The 20,572-nt window shown below is 34.4% G+C and overlaps 2 protein-coding genes and 1 pseudogene across 2 annotated transcripts; 2 read left to right on the top strand and 1 right to left on the bottom strand.

Annotated features, from left to right (window-relative positions):
• The first annotated feature begins 62 nt into the window (after positions 1-62).
• Positions 63-3,280, top strand: LOC127136971 (uncharacterized). The gene is made up of 11 exons (XM_051063471.1): positions 63-350; positions 445-762; positions 846-962; positions 1,064-1,381; positions 1,475-1,732; positions 1,977-2,272; positions 2,365-2,547; positions 2,635-2,745; positions 2,820-2,901; positions 2,991-3,037; positions 3,187-3,280. The coding sequence occupies exons 1-11, from the start codon at positions 63-65 to the stop codon at positions 3,278-3,280; spliced, it is 2,112 nt and encodes a 703-aa protein (XP_050919428.1).
• Positions 3,281-10,872: 7,592 nt separating this feature from the next.
• LOC127135424 (UDP-glycosyltransferase 91A1) lies at positions 10,873-12,602 on the bottom strand. Its single transcript, XM_051062140.1, has one exon. The coding sequence runs from the start codon at positions 12,587-12,589 to the stop codon at positions 11,180-11,182; it is 1,410 nt and encodes a 469-aa protein (XP_050918097.1). The 5' UTR covers positions 12,590-12,602; the 3' UTR covers positions 10,873-11,179.
• Positions 12,603-14,105: 1,503 nt separating this feature from the next.
• Positions 14,106-16,551, top strand: LOC127136970 (uncharacterized; annotated as a pseudogene).
• The last annotated feature ends 4,021 nt before the right edge of the window (positions 16,552-20,572 follow it).

Below are 20,572 nucleotides of genomic sequence, written 5' to 3'. Positions count from 1 at the left end.
ATTGATTATGGATTTTTATATTTTTCATTTCATTTTTATATTTTTTCTTTATTACAGGTTAAATGGCTAGTGATCAAGAAAACTCACAAGATGCAAATGCTCCTGATGATACTTCAGAAAAAGAAACTACACGAGGCATCACTATTATGAAGAGTATCATTCGTGATAGAGATAAAGCAGTAACATATAATGTAAATTGGAATGCTGATAACCAACTAATTGGGTCTAATGCTGCAAAGTTGGCAAGCTACATTGGTACACTTGTTCGTATGCACATTCCAATCACTGCTACAAGATGGAGTAATAAAGAGTTGGGTAGCGCTAAAGATAAGATTTGGACTGAGATACTGGTACAATATATGATTGTTTATATTTTCTTTATATTGACGATAATGTGTTTAAATTACTTATACTAACACACTCTATTCCAATATTTTTTCGTAGAGGTCTTTTAACATTGAAGATACAACTATCCGAAAAAAGTATATACTTCAATTGGCCGGAAAAAGACACAGAGGGTGGAGAACGTTTTTAACAAACAAGTATCTTAAGGACAAAGAAAAAAATTTTGTTGAATATGATCCGGAATATCCAGTGAAGTATGCGATCTTCATTACAGAAGAAGAATGGGTTGCTTTTGTAGCCCAAAGAAGAGACGAAAATTTCAAGAAAGTGAGTGCCACAAATCGCGAGAGAGCGTCAAATCCCACGTATGCATACAAAAAAGGGCGTTTGGGATATGCACGCTTAGAGGAAAAAATTGTAAGTATACAAAAATGCTACGATCTTATTAATTGTCTCAATGTGTTATAATTGATTATCTTATTATTTGTGTCAATGCGTAGTTAGACGAGACGAAAAGTGACGCAACATCACTTCCGCCACATGTTTTGTGGAAAGAAGCTCGTGTGGGAAAGGATGGAACTGTTAGGGATGACGTTCAACATATTTATGATGAATGTGTAAGTAGAACATTGTGTCTTTAATTAAATCAAAAGTTTAATAATATATAATTAATTTTTTTATCTCCACTAATAATTTCCGATATGTAAATGAATTTCAGGAGACCCTATCTCAATCGATAAGCACAGCTGAGGACCAGGAGAACAGGAGCGTACTTAGTAGAGCACTAAATGTTCCTGAGTATCCCGGTCGGGTGAGGGGTAAAGGGCATGGTTGTACTCCAACTTCCTTGTATAAGAATCCAAGGAGAAGAAATCCTAGCAATCAAGAAGTGATGGAGACGTTGCAGGCATTACAAGCGCAAGTTCTTCAATTGCAAAAGGATAATGAGAGATATAGGTGTATGGAAAAGTGCAGTTCACAGTTGAAAGAAACTAGTGAGAAAGCCAGTATCAATTGTCAAAATAAATTTCCCGAGGTAATTATATATGTTATTTTGAAATTAAAATAGCACATTTATGTTAATTGAAATATATACACATTAAAAGTAACATATTTATTATTGGTTTAGGGCATTTCATCTTGTCAGCTATACTTATCGTCACCGACTTATCGCCTAGTTGGCAAGGGAAAAGTGCACAACACTTCGGGAGATTTACTTCACCATAGACCGCTCCCGGATGGACACCTTAAAGTATCGGTTGATGTTGTATTAGATAAGGATGCGTTGCTACCGATACCTGACATTGTTTCAGAGACAACATTCCTGCGAGATGCAATAGGATCATTTGTTGCATGGCCCTTGGATCTCATTTTCATTGATGATGAGGTATGTTGAATTCAAAAACCACTATGAATCTTTTAGTATTCAAATGTCAATTCTGAACCGTTAAGTTAATTTTTTTTACATGGTAATTTTAGACGCCTACAAAACCCGCATCTAAGTATAAAGGGATTTTGCGGCACAACGAGTCTGTTGCATCACAAAAAGAGGTATATTGAAAGTGTTAATTATATGATCCGAATCAAAAAATGCATGATTTTATAATTTACCTATGTTATATGATTTATAGGTATTTGCTCAAGGGTCACAACAACTGAGCCAGAAAATTGGTAGTCGACAGAAAAACAAAAGGGATCTTCCAGTGACTTCTTTGCCAAAAAAAGGTGCTTTTGTGCCTCGATACCAGATATCTCTTGAAACACTTGTTGACTCATCAGATATGGCAACAGCTGGTGCTATTCGCTTACTGGATATGGAGGAAGATATCTTTGGTTATTCATGCACTGAAACAATCGGAAAAGAAGATCTGGAACATATTTTTCGGCATCAAGAATTAGGCGTCGGTGTTATACACACATACATCCGGTAATCCGATCTATATATTATTTAATTACTTGAACAATTTATTTACACATTTCAATAAAAATAATCTAATGTTTATTATGTTTTTATTGAAGGTTCTTGTATGACAATTTCATGCGCGGGAATGATCAATTGTCAAACAGATTCCGTTTCGTGTCTTCCTCCCTGGTCAACAAAGCATTAATTTGTAGGGAACCGGATTCATGTAGAGAGTACTTAGTCAAGAGATTCATGGCCAGCAGTACAAACAACTTGTATCTTTGGCCGTATAATTCAGGGTTAGATTTTAATTCTAAGTTTATTCTAATCTTTAATTGTTTCTTTTACGTAAAAATTTCCATATAAACTTTTGTTTTAATTTATAGGTGTCACTGGTTGTTGCTTGCTATTGATCCTTTAAAAGAAGTGGTATATTTTCTGAATTCGATAGATGGTGAATGGACAAATTATCCGGATATGAAGCAATTAGTTGATACGTAAGTGAGACTGTTCTAAATATTCGTGTATATTTATGTGAGATTGTTCTAAATATATGTTTTTATTTTGTTAGATCAATAAAAGTGTTCCGATCTCAAAGACAAGCTCGAGTACCACGTACTAAATCCAGCAATATTACGTGGATAAAAGTGCAGGTACTTTAATTTTCACAATTTTGCTTATAATAGTGATGCTACTTGATAAGAAAAGATAACTATACATTCTTATTTATTTTTCTATGTAGTGTCCTCTACAGCGCAACGGTATCGATTGCGGATACTTTGTAATGAGGTTTATGAGGGAAATCATTAATATGAATCAAATAGAGATTCCAATCACGGTATGGATTTATAACTTAGGATTTGTTTTAATATTTATCGAATATTTCATATTATTTATTACTTTTAACTAAATCATGCATATTATGTTTTGTTATGTAGTACTTTGATGAATACAAGTGTGCTCATTACACGAGACTGCAGCTGGAACAAATCAAGGAGGAATTGTGTCAATATTTTATTGAGAAAAGATTAATTATATAATGGTTTCAAAATAACATGAATACTTTGATGAAGAATGGTTTCTGGTTGGCAAGTGTATAGTTCTTTATATTTTTAACAGATTAGTTATGACTCCAAATAGGCCGTATAACATATTAGTTTTGACTTGTGTATAGTTCTTTATAATTTTAGTGATATCTTTAATTTCATGGATAGATTAATGTGTTCATTCTTGTGTTGGTTTGCTTTAAAAAATTACAAATGCTTGAATTATGACTCCAAATGTGTTCAGTGCCTATCTATCCTTGTGTTGGTTTGCTTGAATTATGACTCCAAATGTGTTCATTCTTGTGTTGGTTTGCTTGTGTTGGTTTAAAAAATTACAAATGCTTGAATTATGACTCCAAATGCTTGAATTAGAGAGGCTTGATTTACAGGTTTATGGGATTATTCCCAAAAAATATTACAGGTTGAAATGGTAGGCTTAAACTGAAGGCAACGTTTTGTTATTTTACTAGAGGAAAAGACAGCGCTTTTTAGTAAAAAGCGCTGCTAAAGGTTGTCAATAGAGAGCGCTTTTTACTAAAAAGCGCTGCTAAAGGTTGTCAATAGAGAGCGCTTTTTAGTAAAAAGCGCTGCTATAGGTTGTCAATAGAGAGCGCTTTTTACTAAAAAGCGCTGCTATAGGTTGTCAATAGAGAGCGCTTTTTAGTAAAAAGCGCTGCTATAGGTGGTATATAGACAACCTTTAAGAGCGCTTTTTACTCAAAAGCGCTGCTAAAGGTTGTCAATAGAGAGCGCTTTTTAGTAAAAAGCGCTCTTAAAGGTTGTCTATATACCACCTTTAGCAGCGCTTTTTACTAAAAAGCGCTCTCTATTGACAACCTTTAGCAGCGCTTTTTAGTAAACAAAAAGCGCTGCTAAAACCTATAGCAGCGCCACCTACGGCAGCGCTTTTAAGCGCTTTTAAAGGCCAAAAAAGCGCTCTCATAGGTCTTTTTTGGCGTAGTGAAAGGAGCTCTAATTGTTACAACTAACAAAAGAAAGATATAGTACACAGGTACTCAATTGATCTCAACTGACAACTAATTGAGCATTTAAGGGAATATGGGATATTACATTCTCCCCCCCTTAAATTGAAATTCGCCCCCGAATTTCCTTCACTCAGCAAACCAACAAACCTTTCATCAACATCTTAGATCAACACTTGACTTCTCTTCGATTTCAAGTCTCGGACATACTTATTCTTCTAACTTATCTTTGCTGACAAATTTTCCTTCTTCCCTGAACTTTCGAAACTTCTTGATTTCCATCACAATCTCATTCTAATATTGGATTAACATTTAAACTTGCTTCCACATCATTCCTCTTATATACCGCTCAACATCAGTGGGTCACTTTCTTCCCGGAAACCACGACTTCCCTTCCTTTCACTAAGTTACACAAAACATAATTACAACATCTCATCTGGACTCGGTTAATCAATACTCATTAATTCTTCATAAGAAAATTTATTGATTCCTTAACCACACACAATATTGACTACTCTTCCCTTATTATTCCTTCAACAAATGTGACAAACTTGTAATCCATCTACCGGTAATCTCATGAACTTCACTTGATCTGATAATGTATGCTACAAGCCCTTACTCCTACTGCTTCCCTTCTCTCGTACTACTCCAAAAAGATAGAACCATTAGCACAAGATTATCTTACTCTCATCCTTACCTCCATTCTTACGAGTAACTATCTCTCTGATCCCCATAGACTTGATTGAGCTCTTTCATCCATCACCTTCCAGTGTGATACCCTGATTCCAATAGTGGAACACTTGGGATTCCTAGGCACTACTGTTTAGCTAATAATCTTCAAAGGAACACACTTACCCTCAGAGTGCCTACTGTCCAAAATGGTACTAGAACCTTACCGACTCCCATTAGTAGAATAACTTCCTTGATGACTCACAAAAGTGTAGAATAAGACCAACACTCTTCAGAAGGCAGGTATCCAGGAATTACATTGCTACAACCATAAAAACATAGAACATCCAATTTCATCATGTGTTTGGTGCAGCTAAACCAAATTAGTTTGACAACATCCGGTTCTGGTTACTATATTCCATATCAAATCCTCTCATAGGGTTTTGATTCATTCAAGATTTCTCCTGGCACATGATCTTGACCAAAACAACATAACACCATTAAGGAACTTTAAATTATCAACAAAACACCACTTCTAAGGAACTTAAGCAATCTAGAACATAACTATGAGTGTCCATACACCTCATAGAGTCACACAAAATATACTTCACACATATCTAGAGATGACATCACTTCGTATCCAAAATCATTCATCTCAATCATCCTGTCCCATCTTCCATAATCTTAGCTCATGCCCTTACTAACATACAGTCCGAGTTACATGTTTAACTTTAGGAATCTAATTCTCGTTCCATCTTGGAAGTAAAACTTCACAAATCCTTCCAATAGTCTAGAGCATCATTGTACACATCCATTACCACTCTCAGGGAGTCTACATCTAAGGCTATGAATCCGAATGTATCAATCAATTTCATACCATGACCAACCGCTTCACACCTTATCAATATCTATACCACATACCTATATAATCCCTTCCAGATCACCGCTTAATAGGTCTCTTCCAAGTCTGTTCCTTATAGTTATTCATAATCATAATAGTGGTACTTCCCCGACTTACTTAAATTGAGTATGGTCTACTAAGTTGGTTTTCTCACATGTCTGACTTCCATGGTATCTCCTCAGATGACAAACTACGCACTACACCTTCAGAAATCCCAATCTCAAAACTACCAATCTGACTTGTGGTGACTTGCAACTCCATCCTCAATTTGTACATCCACAACGGTACACTTATGACATTTAGGACATCCTTAGCTCCAACACGGTGTGAACGTTTATACTCCGCGACTAACCAGCCAACCAAATACTTCTCAAGAAGATAAATAACAACCAGACTTCCAATAAGCCAATATTACTCTTTCAATCCAAATAAAATGCACTTAAGATGAACCTTATCATTGCCAGACAATTATGACTGGAATTTTCTTCTAAACTAATACCTACTACTCCCTTCATCATACTGGGGTTACTTGTCTAGATGACTTGCTATGGACAATCCTCATTGTCTCCCAATAAGCTCTTACATCATAACATATTTCAAATCCTACACTTAGTCCATATGCTCCAGCTTAGCTTATCTTCCATTGTCTATCATCAACTCAACTTCTTAGAATACAAGACTCACTGCTCAACAAAAGGTATGTTACTTACATCCATCTCAAGACAAGGAATCCACTACACTTACTTGTGACCATAATACTTCTATCACATACTTCTCTTAACACCAAGGTCTAACTTCCTCTATTCCACTATGTAACACTCCAGACTGCTTTCAGGATTATCAACTAACCCCACAAATCAACACGGGCCTTTTTCAACATGTTTTGTCCTCACTCGCACGCTTTTCAGGAAACTTCCCAGAAGGTCACCCATCCCAATACTACTCCAAGTCAAGCACGCTTAACTATGGAGTTCTTATTGATTAGGATACCGAAAAGAAGATGCATCTTGTTGATATAGGTAGTACCAATTAATCTTTATAAGCCTTCTTTCAACCATGTAGTCTCATACCTGCACAGCCTCAGGATCCCTCTCATTCCGATGTGAATTCGGTTTTTTCCCCTAGGAGTTGCTAGGAGTGTCTCATTGTCATGCATCATGCATCGACAACCACTCCATCGCCCTCGGATGTTATATGTAACCACTCTTTGGCCTCTCCGACCTCGAGTGTTACACACTACATACTCTAGAAATCCTCGATGTGAACAATCATCAACTACACGCCCATAACTTTGTCTTAATGAATCTTAATGGTCCCATTGTGCCTCTATCTAAAATGTGCCCCATTGCAACAGTTGTATTGCAACATCCACACTACTTCCGCACTCGGTGTTCACTTGTCTCCCTATGGTAATTCTCTCCGTTCCAATTACAAAAACCATTCTACTAGAAGTCCTTAAATCCAACTTAATTGCCCTTATCCTCAATCAGTTCTCATACAACCAAAACCCACTGGAGCTTCCATTACTATATAATGGGCGTTATCTCATTCCAACACAAACTCTTATAATTGATCCTTAGGTAACTCATCATTCCATTATAGTTGCTCACTAACACTAAACCTCTGACTAGCTATCTTGAACCCGATCTCCCTTCTAAGATTGGATATACTTGGTTTATCTTCTAGCTTCCATTTGGTCCATACATGTTTCACTTGGAATAGGCAACCATGTCCTCGAGTCTCTTCTTAGACTTCACCACTACCTTAGGCTCCCAACAAAACTGAACGTCCTTATCCCTCAAGTCTTCAACCACTTGCAAGGTACCATTCCAAATATATATTCCATTAATTACTCTTGTCCTTCCAAAATATTTTAGTGGCCTTAGAAGCTGAAACACTAATACACTACCTCACTTCCAGACCTTATGACATATGCGTAACATAACCATTCTTCCTCCTTTACCATACAGAATCACTCGCAATACTATTCCACATTAGTGAGTATATCTTACTCCACTAGCAACTCACACCTCTCTTAAAGCTCTGACAATTTATCCAATAGAGATCCTTAACTTCTTAACGCTGTTAACACCGCAGAATCGCTTGGATGATACACTACTCTTCAATTCCATAATACCCAAATCACAACGCCTCTGAAACTTCAACTGGGCCATCTAGTTCTCCTTACTTTCTAACTCTTGGCTTGAGCCTATTCTCAAAGCACAAGTTCAACCCACACTTCGGAGTCCTCGTGGTCGCTCAACCATGATCCTACCTACCATGGACATAGCATTAGGTTGATCAGGCCCAATACTATATACAGTGATATTAAGAATCATGTTGGCTATACACACATATGAGGCAGGAATAGATTTACTTATGATGTTTCAAGGCTAGGTCGAGAATCGACCTGCTCTGATACCAACTGTAACAACCCGTATAATATATATCTAGAATAATATCATACAGGTGTTAAATCTTGGTACTGTCACAACATAAGTGCCTAATGGCATCAATATGTATACATGTCCAAACTAAAACATCAATGGAACATGTTATACAATAATGCCTAAACAATAAAAAATCTAAGAACTATGTACAATATCTTCATTGCACACAACCCCACAGCGGAAGATCATAATGAACAGCAACCCTTGAAACATCCATAACAGTTTCTCTTAGATCCAACCTGTAAAGAATACCTGAAAAATAACAACAATGATGGGATGAGATAATAATCTCAGTGAGTTCTCCTATCCTATGGGTCCACTCGGCTCTACAGGGTATTCTAATCAATGTTCAACTCATATCCAACTCAAGTCAACAAGGGAACGAAGACTTGAGCGATGGGGAAACTATCTCGCAATTGTATGGCAACATGCATCTGAGTTCTCATAACTCAACCACGATCATTATTCAGATTCACGCAACATCGATCCCCAACCGGACCTACGTCTAGGCCAAGGCTTGGTTCACGCATGTCTGTATGATTCGACTTTCGCGGTGGATATCAGGTTCCCCTATGGGACTCTATCCCACTTTTAAGAACCATCACTCGTATGGGACTCTAACCCACTTTGAGTATCTTTCACCGTATGGGACTCTAACCCACTTAGGTGTCCACCTTTCCCCCATGTCCGCCATGGTTGGGGCTCAAACCCAATTGAGGCTCGAATCATTGGTCCCACATCCCAATGCTTACTCGTTTAAGCATACCAATAGAGATGTGTACCATCACAGAAAAACACACATTCTGAATACATGATCGGTTCCACAAAACATTGGTTCCACGAACCATAACAAATTCATCAATCATAGGTGACTTCATTCACCATAATACACAAATAATAATAATACAAAAATAATAACATGGCATGTTCCATACAATGCATCTCATTCTCAATCATGGCAACAATTCGTCCACGACCTCACATAAGCGTCGTACGAATGAATACCGTATTCTCATACATGTATCTCACATGTTTCATAACCTAGATTATCTTTCTAAGTTATTATTCAAATTATTCTTCTAGGTTTCCTCACTCATCTTTGTAAGGTTTTTAATCGTGTTATTTCACCTTCCACATAACAACAATATTCAATTTTCATCATGATAAAATTCATGGCATTTATAAATCACATAATATTTTATAACATGGAACAATAATAATAGCCCTTTACGTTATCTTTCTAACGCATCCGGCCGTGTCCAAAACGGAGGTATAATACTCAATTAATTCATCAATCTATCCTAATCAAGATTTAGGTTAATATTTATTCATTGCATAAGCATTCAACAACAACCTCTCTAGCCTAGTGGTAAGGCATGTACAGTTTAAAGGAGGTCCTGGGTTCGAAAAGGAGGTCCTGGGTTCGAACCCCACTGGTGACAAATTCTGCATAGTGTTTCAGTGTTAACCAGCTCTTTCTCTTTCTTTCTGATTTAAGGGTTTTCATGTTGTCAAAGAGGTGAACAATAAAAATAGATGGCGAGTGCCTGATCGAATTGACCAGAGCACTCATCTTAGGGTGGGCTTACTACTTAGATGCTTTCAGCAGTTATCCGCTCCGCACTTGGCTACCCAGCGTTTACCGTTGGCACGATAACTGGCACACCAGAGGTGCGTCCTTCCCGGTCCTCTCGTACTAGGGAAAGGTCCTCTCAATGCTCTAACGCCCACACCGGATATGGACCGAACTGTCTCACGACGTTCTGAACCCAGCTCACGTACCGCTTTAAGGGAATATGGGATATTTACAATACTAATCTCTCCCATAAAACTGTCTTTTTGGGTAGAAATTGAATAGAGACCATGGAGCTTATTCTTAAAAGTTTAAGGTCATACCTAAGGATCCTTTCAAAAATAAGTATGGAGGCCCAAACCCACAATCCAAAGAATACTATCAGGAAACCACTAAGGATTGGTCAGCCTCTTTGATCCAAGAAGATAAACTTCTTTCCACCCCAAAGAAGTGAATTGAAAACTTGAAGTTCTTCTTCCACAAAGAGAGGAAACAATAGAGGTATTATATCTGAAAGTAAGAATCTCACACCAAAGACCTGAAGCGCCCTAACCCAATCTCCATCTCCATTTGCCAAGAGGGCTAGATTTATCAAGTGAAGATCCTTAACTCCTAACCTCCCTTTGTTCTTATGTTTACACACATTTTTCTACTTAACCCGAAAGATCTTAGAATCACCTTTCACACCTCCCCAGAGGAACATTCCTTGAGTCTTAACTAGTTTCTTGCAAATCTTTACATAAATTTTCATGAAAGACAAAAGGAAGACAAATATTACATTAAGCACATAAATAAGAAGGATCATTCTACCCCCTACTACCCGCCCAAATTGCCATATCTATGCTTTCAGGAATGAAGTCTCTTGATTGACTAAAAGGTTTCATGTAGACTCGGGCATAAGATTGACCCCTACACAGAGGCCTAAATACTTAAACGGGAGTACTTCAATCCTACAATAAAAAAAATCACCCCACATAATCCAAAAAAAAAACATGGTCTATATTAACTCCAATAAAATTGCTCTTGAAGAATTTAATATTAACCTTAAGCCAACTCAAACCCTCCGAGCATTTTCTTATTGTATACTCGGTCCATAAAGGAGTGTCATGTGCATACTAAACATAAGTGATCACCAATTATGTTGTCACTCTAAAACCAAGGAATAGTTGTCAACTTCAATTTAAAACTTGGATTCTAACGAGTTATTAACCTCGTTTACAAATTATCATCTAAAAGCTCACAATAAAAATAAAACATAACATGTAACAGTAAAATCAAGGAAATTGTAGCATCACAATCAACACGGCCATCAATGTTCCAAAAGACTTCTAAGATGGTTCAACAAGTTATCAATATATCTATCTTGTCTTTTTGGATTGACAAACAAGTCCTTCATCTCTTTGATATTTTCTCTATAGATCTTTCCTTCTTCTTCAACCATAACCAGCCTAATCGAGTTAGCCACGGAATCACTAGTGAATGACCCATCTTTCTCATCCCTCGGCACAGAGTATCCCATCTTCTTTTCCTCCAACACCCTCGCATTTATTCCCTGATCTGCAAGAAATGTCAACAGCACAAGTGGCTTCTCGTTCTGAATTGCTTCCACAACAGATGTCCAACCTGCATGAGTCAAGAACCCGCCCACAGCCTTGTGACCCATTATCTTCATCTGTGGAACCCAGTAAGTGCATACCACTCCACTCCCTTTGGTTCGCTCCTCAAACCCTTCTGGTAATTCCAACACATTCTTGTCTGTATGTCCACGTTGAACTCTAAGAACCCAAAAGAATGGAAGCTTCGATTTCTCCAACCCTAATGCTATCTTAGTGACTTCTTCTTGACTTGGTTTTGCTTCGCTACCGAAAGCTACATATACCACTGTGCCACACGGTTGCTTGTCCAACCACTCCTTCATCCACCACCATGTCTCATTTTCGTCACTGCAGTTGAACACCGTTGTGGGGAGTTCGCCGGCAGGGAGAACTGGTTTCTGGTGAATGTTTTGGATAACTCGAAACCACTCGGGTTCAAACTCGATGCAACCGCGAATCAAAATAGTGTCGCAGTTTTGTAAACAACCACCAGCACGATACACGTCAGAATACCCCGAATCATTCTTGGAGACAACATCAGCAATCTTCATAATTTCAAAATAACGGTATGCCACAGTGGTTTGAAACGGAACCCACGGCGGAGCAACCGTAAAATCCTCTGGCTTTATTCGACCAGGATCATTACCCATGAGAACCGAGACGGGTCCTAGAAAACCTATAAACGGTGGAGTGAAAATAGAAAAAAATACAGATTTTATACCCAGTTTGGATGCCACAGGAGCCAACCAAAAGTGAGTAAAATCATGGAAAATCCAATCAGCGTTAGAAGATTTAAGGAAATGAGTCAATGGTTGTTCAAGTTTGTCATGTGCATTTTTAAGGTGTTGAACAACATCATAAGAGACATCTGAGGTGGCTTCTGCATTTTCTGGAAGGTTATCAACTTTTGGCATGGGAAGACTTACAAATTTGATGAGAGGAGCCAAGTGTGGTGGGAGTTTAGGGAGGCGCTGTATGTTTCTTGGGGTAGAAGCATAACTTACATGGTGACCCTTTTGTGCTATAAGTTTGGCCAATTCAAGGTATGGAATCATGTGACCAAAGGCTAGCCATGGAAACATTACTATATGAAGTGGTTTTTCTTCATCTCTAATTGTATCCATGATGGAGCAAGCTAGCTATACTATGGAAGAGACGAGGCTAATATATATATATATATATATATATTATATATATATTAATATATATATATATATATATATATATATATATATATATATATAAACTTTAACCAGTGATATATACTTTTAGAATCATTTTTGAGGGATTTAAGACTACGGTGTTTAAAATTTATCACAATTAAATTGTAAATAAAAAATTATAAAATATTTATCATTGTTATTTTGTAATTAAATAGAATTTTTAATTATATTGCAATAGTTTAATAGTGACTAATCTACGTAACTCCAAAAAATTAAAATTGTTTTGTATATTTTAATGTGTGTTACTTTTAAATATAAAATAGGTATTATTTTCAAAATAAAAACTAAATTATAACATAAAATTTATAAAAGATAAATAAATAACTATAATTTATTAGAATACAAATAGAAAATATTAAAAATAACATTTACAATTCTATTGCCTTAAGTGAATTGTGCAAGGTGGGCAATAACACAGGGTCTCACTTTTGTGTGGTCTCAAATTAATTATTATCAATGAATATAAAAAAATTAATAAATAAAAATATTTTTGTATCATAGATAATAAATAAAATATTAAATACTAAAAAAAATAGGATATTTGGAAACCAAACGTTTTTTTTCTCCTTTCTCACACGTTCTCACTTCTCTCTCCTCTCAAACGTTATTTTCTTCTCTCTTTCTATGTTAGAGTTGTTTGAAACCAAAAAATAATCTTATTTTTCCTTTTCAATCCTCTCTTTTATCAGGTTAGTTTATTCAATTAGTTACTTTCCATTTATTTTTATTGTGATTATTTGATTTTGAAGGTAGAAAAAATAGTAATTTTAGATTTATTTTAAATTTTAGGGTGAAATCTTATTTTAGTTCCTGTATCAATATTGATTTTAGATTTTAGATTTTAGGGTGGAAATGAGGGTAACTTGTGTTCTTTATAAAATTATAATATATAAATAAATAAAATTTTAGGGTGAAATGGGATACTAGTATACTCTATATTCTAATGAGCAGTATCAAAATTCAAAACAAGAATATTGTTGGTGTTGGTGACGATTTGTATACCTACTTTTTCTCATACGACCAAATTGCAATTTGGAATCTTTCAAAGCAAAATTAGTATGTATTAGTATTGCTATTTTTTAGGATTAATTTATAATTTATTTAATTAAATGTAATTTATTTTCTTACTATTAATTTATAATTTGCTTTTAATTTATAATTATTAATTTTTTATGGTACTATATTAGAGAAGACAGCATAATAAAATATAATTGAATATTAATTAAAGTCTTTTCTCCATGATTTAATTATTAATATTTTTTTATGATTAATTTATAATTTCTTTTATTTAATGTAATTGATTTTTTTTTGTTATTGATGTAGGAACACAATTTCACAACAGGATAATTAGTAGATCATCGACAGACACAAAAGACATTGTGAGAAATTTCAGGTTTTTCTTATTATGCCTCCTAAGATGCCTCATAAGAATAGAAAATTTGAATGTGGAAATGATAAACGTAAGAAAAAGAAAAAAATTGAAGAGTTAATTCAATCTCAAGTAGTAGTTCTTGATAAATTTTTAATCAAGGAACCACAAGTTTCAAATGAAAGTCATTATGTTGATAATATTGATAGTTTGCCTATTGAAAATGATAATCTTGATAGTGTGCCTATTGAAAATGATAATCTTGATAGTGTGCCTATTGAAAATGATAATCTTAATAGTGTGCCCATTGAAAATGATAATCTTGATAGTGTGCCAATTGTTGATGAAGTTAATAATGATGATGATGTCGATGATGATGATGATGATAATGTTGATTATGATATATTTGATCCAAGAAATTGGGATCGTCTTCAACCTAAACTGATTGATATATTAGTTGTGAAAGGTCCTAAAAGAGATAATTCTATTGTGAAGGGTCCTAGAGATAGTTTGAATAGACGCTTTACGGTTAATTTGTATACTAGAGCTTTAGCAAATGGAGAGGTGTGTGATAGAGATTGGCTTGTTTATTCGAAAGAGCTTGATAGAGTATTTTTTTTTTGAAAATTTTTTAAAAATGCGATTGTTATGGGACAATTAGAAAATGAGGGTTATAGTGATTGGGTACATGTTGGTGAAAGAATTAAAGAGCACGAGTTAGGCATGGAACATGTTAAAAATATGACTACTTAGTATGAGTATCGCAAAAGGCTGCAAAAATTTCAAACTATTGATAAAACAACTCAAAGATTAATTGAGAAAGAAAAGGATCACTGGAAAAATGTTTTAAAAAGAGTTATTTCAATAGTGAAATTTCTTGCTAAACATAATTTAGCCTTTCGTGGTTCTAAGGAGAAATTGTACGAAGATAGCAACGGAAACTTTTTGGGTTTGATTGAAATGTTAGCTGAATTTGACCCAATCATCCAAGAACATGTTAGACGTGTTACAACTCAAAAAGTTCATATTCATTATCTTGGGCATAACATACAGAATGAGTTGATTTCATTGCTTGGTTCTGCGATTAAAATTGAAATCATTAGAAAAATCAAACATGCAAAGTATTTTTCAGTGATACTTGATTGTACTCCTGATGTTAGTCACCAAGAGCAGATGTCTTTGATAATAAGATATATGGATATTTCTTCAGCTTCTGTTAGTATTGAGGAATCATTTTTAGGATTTTTGAATGTGAATGATACAAGTGGTCAGGGGCTTTTTGATGTTTTACAAAATGAACTGAAAAAACTTGGTCTCTGCCTATTTGACGTGAGAGGGCAAGGTTATGATAATGGGTCCAATATGAAATGAAAACACCAAGGTGTGCAAAAGAGATTTTTAGACATAAATCTGAGAGCCTTTTATACTCCTTGTGGTTGTCATAGTCTTAATTTGACATTGTGTATATGGCTAACTCTTGTATTAAAGCTAGGATTTTTTTTGGAGTTGTTCAATGCATTTATACAATTTTTGCCAATTCTACTAAGAGATGGCAAATTTTGAAAGATAATGTAAAAGGGTTGACTCCAAAATCATTCTCATCCACTCGTTGGGAGAGTCGTGTAGAAGGTGTCAAAGCTATAAGAACTCAAATGTTAGAATTTACAGAAGCTTTGCTTGAAGTGTCAGAAAATGATCTTGATCCTAAAATACAAAATGAAGCTAAATCCTTAGCAACAAATGAGCTTGGTGATTTTGAGTTTTTGATGGCAATAATTATTTGGTTTGAAATATTATCTGCAATTAGTTATGTTAGCAAGCTTTTACAGGAAAATGATATGCTTATTGATGTTGCTATGCAAAAAATTAAGGGGTTGATTTCGTATTTTGAGGGATATAGAGAAACAGGTTTTATAAGGTAGTGATTAACGCTAAGGAAACTGCGGTGGAATTGAATATTGCCCCAATATTTCCTCAAAGGCGTATAATTAAAAGAAAAAGGCAATTTGATGAGAATTTGAGTATCCCATCAGTCGGGCTATCAGAAGAAGAATCATTCAGGGTTAATTATTTTCTTTACCTTGTTGATCAAGCTGTTGTTTCTCTTAATAAGAGGTTTGAGCAATACCAAGAGTATGAAAGTATTTTTGGTTTCTTGTTTACTTCTCACAAGTTACAATCATTAGATGATCCAACTTTGAAGTCTTGTTGTACTAACTTTGAGCAGGCATTGAAACATAATGAGCAATCTGATATTGATGGGAATGAATTTTTTGCAGAGTTGAAGTTACTAAGAGAAATGTTGCCTGAAGAAACCATAAGACCTACTGATATATTATTATTTTTAAAAGGCTTGGATTGTTTTCCTAATACAGTTATTGCATATAGAATCTTATTGACTATTCCTGTGACAGTTGCTTCTGCAGAAAGAAGTTTTTCAAAATTGAAGTTGTTAAAGACTTACTTGCGGTCTACTGTAACAACCCGATTTTGAGTATTTAATTCTTATATTATTATTATTATATTTTATTTATTTAGAGTGTTAATTAATTAATTGGTTGTTAGGTAGTACAATAATTGATTATGTTAATTAATTTGGTGTGTTAATTAATTATTTAGTGGATATGAGATATAATGAATAATTGAATTAATTAACTTGGTGTGTATATTGTGTTAGTTTAATTTAATTGAACTAATTAAAGATATTTAAATATTAGGTCTTATTGGGCTTATTAATCACATTAGAGGTATCATGCTTTAAGCCCAAATAGAATACTAGTATATAAGAGGTGAGGAGAGTGAGAATTAGGATTCATTTGATCATTTGACAACAATAGAGAAAGAGAAGAGGAAAAGTAAGGAGAAGAGGGGAAGAACGAGAGAAGAGCTAGGGTTTCCAGAAATCGAAGAGGTAAGGGGGGAATCCTTATTATTATGGGTTAGTATGATTGGGTCAATGGGTAGAAGTATGTTTAGGTTAAAATCCCTAATTTTGTATGGTTGTTTGAAATTGTTAGGTTTTGATGAGTATTCTTGATTTGTGGTGATTGGATTGTGTTAAAACTGCAAATTAACGTTATATACTTAGAGTATTGTATGAGTTATAATTTTCTGAATGTTTGGCTTTTTACGGAATCGAAATCGGAGGTCTGAAAGTCCTCCAACGATGAAAAACGTAGAAAATTCCGCATTCTGTTTTGCGTTAACGTAGGAATAGCATTCTGTTTTACGTTAACCGGTTAACCAAAGGCGTTAACCGGTTAACACTGTTGAAAATCTGTTAGGAATTGCATTCTGTTTTGCGTTAACCGGTTAACCAAAAGCGTTAACCGGTTAACACTGTTGAAATCTTCCACGAAGTGTATTCTGTTTTGCGTTAACCGATTAACCATATGCGTTAACCGGTTAACACTGTTTGAAAAGTGAAAAATTGAGATTTTAAATGTTGTATTCGTTTTGGAATGAAATCTAAGTGTACATATTTGATAATTAGCCTATATTTGTGAATGATATATTGTTATGAATGTGTATATGTACCATTGATGGATAATTCATAGAGTTGAATTATGGTGATATGTGGAATGTTAAGATGGTAGAGATGATCTTAATTGCATATGTGTTGGTATTTGTACATTCATTCATGGCATGGTCGGCTTCATAGTGGAAGCGGTGAAACTGTGGGTTCACATGGTAGCATACGTTGATCCTTAATTGGAAATAGGCGTAGTAGACGTTGATCCTTAATTGGAAATAGACGTAGCATACGTTGATCCTTAATTGGAAATAGGCGTAGTAGACATTGATCCTTAATTGGAAATAGGCGTAGCATACGTTGATCCTTAATTGGAAATAGGCGTAGTAGTGGCTTTGATCTTGTCCGGATCGGAAGCGTGGCTTGGATTCTAGATATTGAATCGGAAAGCGGTGAAACGTTGGGTTCACATTGAGGTACCGCATGCATAGAGTCACATGTCTTGCATTGAGTCACATTAGAGTTATGTGAAAAATGAATGTATGCGTTGATGTGATTGTGATGTGTGTATGAGATATGGTAATTGAATTTAGTGATGTTTGGATACATAACTTGGTAAATTATGGGATTATGTGATAATTGTAGTTATGTGTATAATTGAAAATATAGTATGGGATCTTAATATTATACTCCTTGAGTTTTGATGGATGTTTGAAACATGTGAAATAGATGTTGGTTAATATTATTGACATGGTTATACAAGGTGTGATGAATTTTGTTAATTGTTGATTTAATCATTGTGCCTTATTATACTTCTTCATAATGATTTGAATTCTCACCCTTTCTGTTCGAATATTGCCTTTACATGGGCATCGCGCAGATACTCAGGAGTAGTATTGCTGAAGTAAGTGGACGGTAGCTCACTCGAGATTAGCCGTAGAGTTTACGTATTTTAGTTTGAAGACTAGGTAATGAGTCAATGCTCTGGTCATGTAACACTGGGTAGATTAGTAGTATTGAACTCGTATCCTATTTGGATAAGTATTATGTTATTACTTGTGAACATGCTTATTTGCAATTGCTGTTGAGAGGCCATCGTGCCAAATATTCTGGATATGGTTTTATTTTATTTGAGGAGATTATTGAGAGATGATCATGGTATGGGACATGGATCATTCTATGAAATGCATGAGTATTCATTATTTTCCGCTGCGAACGCATATTCTTGAATATTCATGATAAGTGAAATGTGTTATTTTAAATGACCAGGTGTATTGTGTATTGATGATGAATGATGTTGATTTTTGAAAGCTTTTAGTTTTTGAAAACGTCGATGTGACGCCCTTTTGGTTATATGCGTGCTTATTTACTCTGATTATATGTTAAGTATTTTGGGATAGAAAAAGGGGTGTTACATCTACCATGTCACAAGAAAGGCTTAATGGATTGACATTAATAGCTATTGAAAATGATATTTTGGAGACAATAAAATATGAAGACTTAGTTGACGATTTTGCTTCAAAAAGTGTTCGTAGGAAGGCTCTTTTTATGTAGTTAGATAATTTAAGTTGTAAGAAATGGTGTTAGTAGTTTAAACAATACCTTTGAACTTTTTGGTACTTCATTTGGTTAATATATAATTTATCTTTGTTTGTCATTTTTAATCATTAAAATTAATATATATATTATATATATATATATATATATATATATATATATATATATTATATATATTATATATATATATATATATATATATATATATATATATATATATTATATATATATATATATATATATATATATATATATATTTAGGCCCATTTTTAAAATTAGAACAGGGTCTCTGAATTGATTGGGTCGACCCTGTGTAACAGTACTGTACTTTAAAAGAGATAAAAGATGCCACTTTTATATTAGATTGTGTAATAGTAGATCCATTTCTTTCTTTTCTTTTTGTTTAAAAAAAACTTATCGAAAATATACATATTATTTAAATGAGACATCTCAATATACTAATACTAATATATAATATTTAAAAGCTTATAAAATATTGATGGGGCATTTGCCTCATATTGGCCTAAAATATTCTCTCTCTCCTCTCTCCTCTCGCTCTCTCTCTCTCTCTCTCTCTCTCTCTCTCTCTCTCTCTCTCTCTCGCTCTCTCTCTCTCTCTCTCTCTCTATATATATATATATATATATAATATATATATATATATATATATATATATATATATATATATATATATATATATATTATATATATATATTATATATATATATATATATATATATATATATATATATATATATATATATATATATATATATATATATATATATATATATATATATATATATATATATATATATATATATATATATATTTGCTAAACACAATTTAGAGAAATTCTCATGAAGTTAGTCAAATGAAGTTGCAATCGTCCTTTTTTATACTCTTTTATCTCATCAATGATCTTTCAAAGGATGTCTCTTCATATTCCTCATTAAGGTGACTTCAGATAACGTCAGTCGCCCTATGTAATTATCAGATAACGTTTTTTCTCTTAGTTTATGCAACTCCCTTGCAATCATGGGGATATCTTTTAACCTTCAGATGTGATTGTTTGTAACACCCAATGGTATGAGTTGTGTGTAAAAGCTTTATCCCTTATGTGTCATGATTGCGAAGGTCTCTGATTCTCTGAGTTCTTTAAGACCTATTTATTTGTCATTATGATACACGTCTCATTATCTAGCTAAAGAGAGTAAATGAGAACATTAACACTATTCATTTAAAACAATTAAGTTATCTATCTTAGTTCCACAAACTACGAAGCTCTGATTTCCTTATTGCACTATGAGGATACGTAGGCACGAGGGCCCCAATCCTTGGCGAGCACCTTAATTATTAAAACCTTTTACCCCTTTCACGAGTAATCTTTAGATAGTAACACACGTTCTTACAAAGAACAATCAAAACAGTTCCTATTGAGTACAACGGATATGAGGGATGATAATACATTCCCCTTTCATAACCG

This window comes from Lathyrus oleraceus, chromosome 4, assembly GCF_024323335.1.
Source record: "Lathyrus oleraceus cultivar Zhongwan6 chromosome 4, CAAS_Psat_ZW6_1.0, whole genome shotgun sequence".
Classification (NCBI taxonomy): domain Eukaryota; kingdom Viridiplantae; phylum Streptophyta; class Magnoliopsida; order Fabales; family Fabaceae; genus Lathyrus; species Lathyrus oleraceus.
Note: the sequence above shows the minus strand (reverse complement) of the source record. Positions and strands in the feature narration are given on the sequence as shown.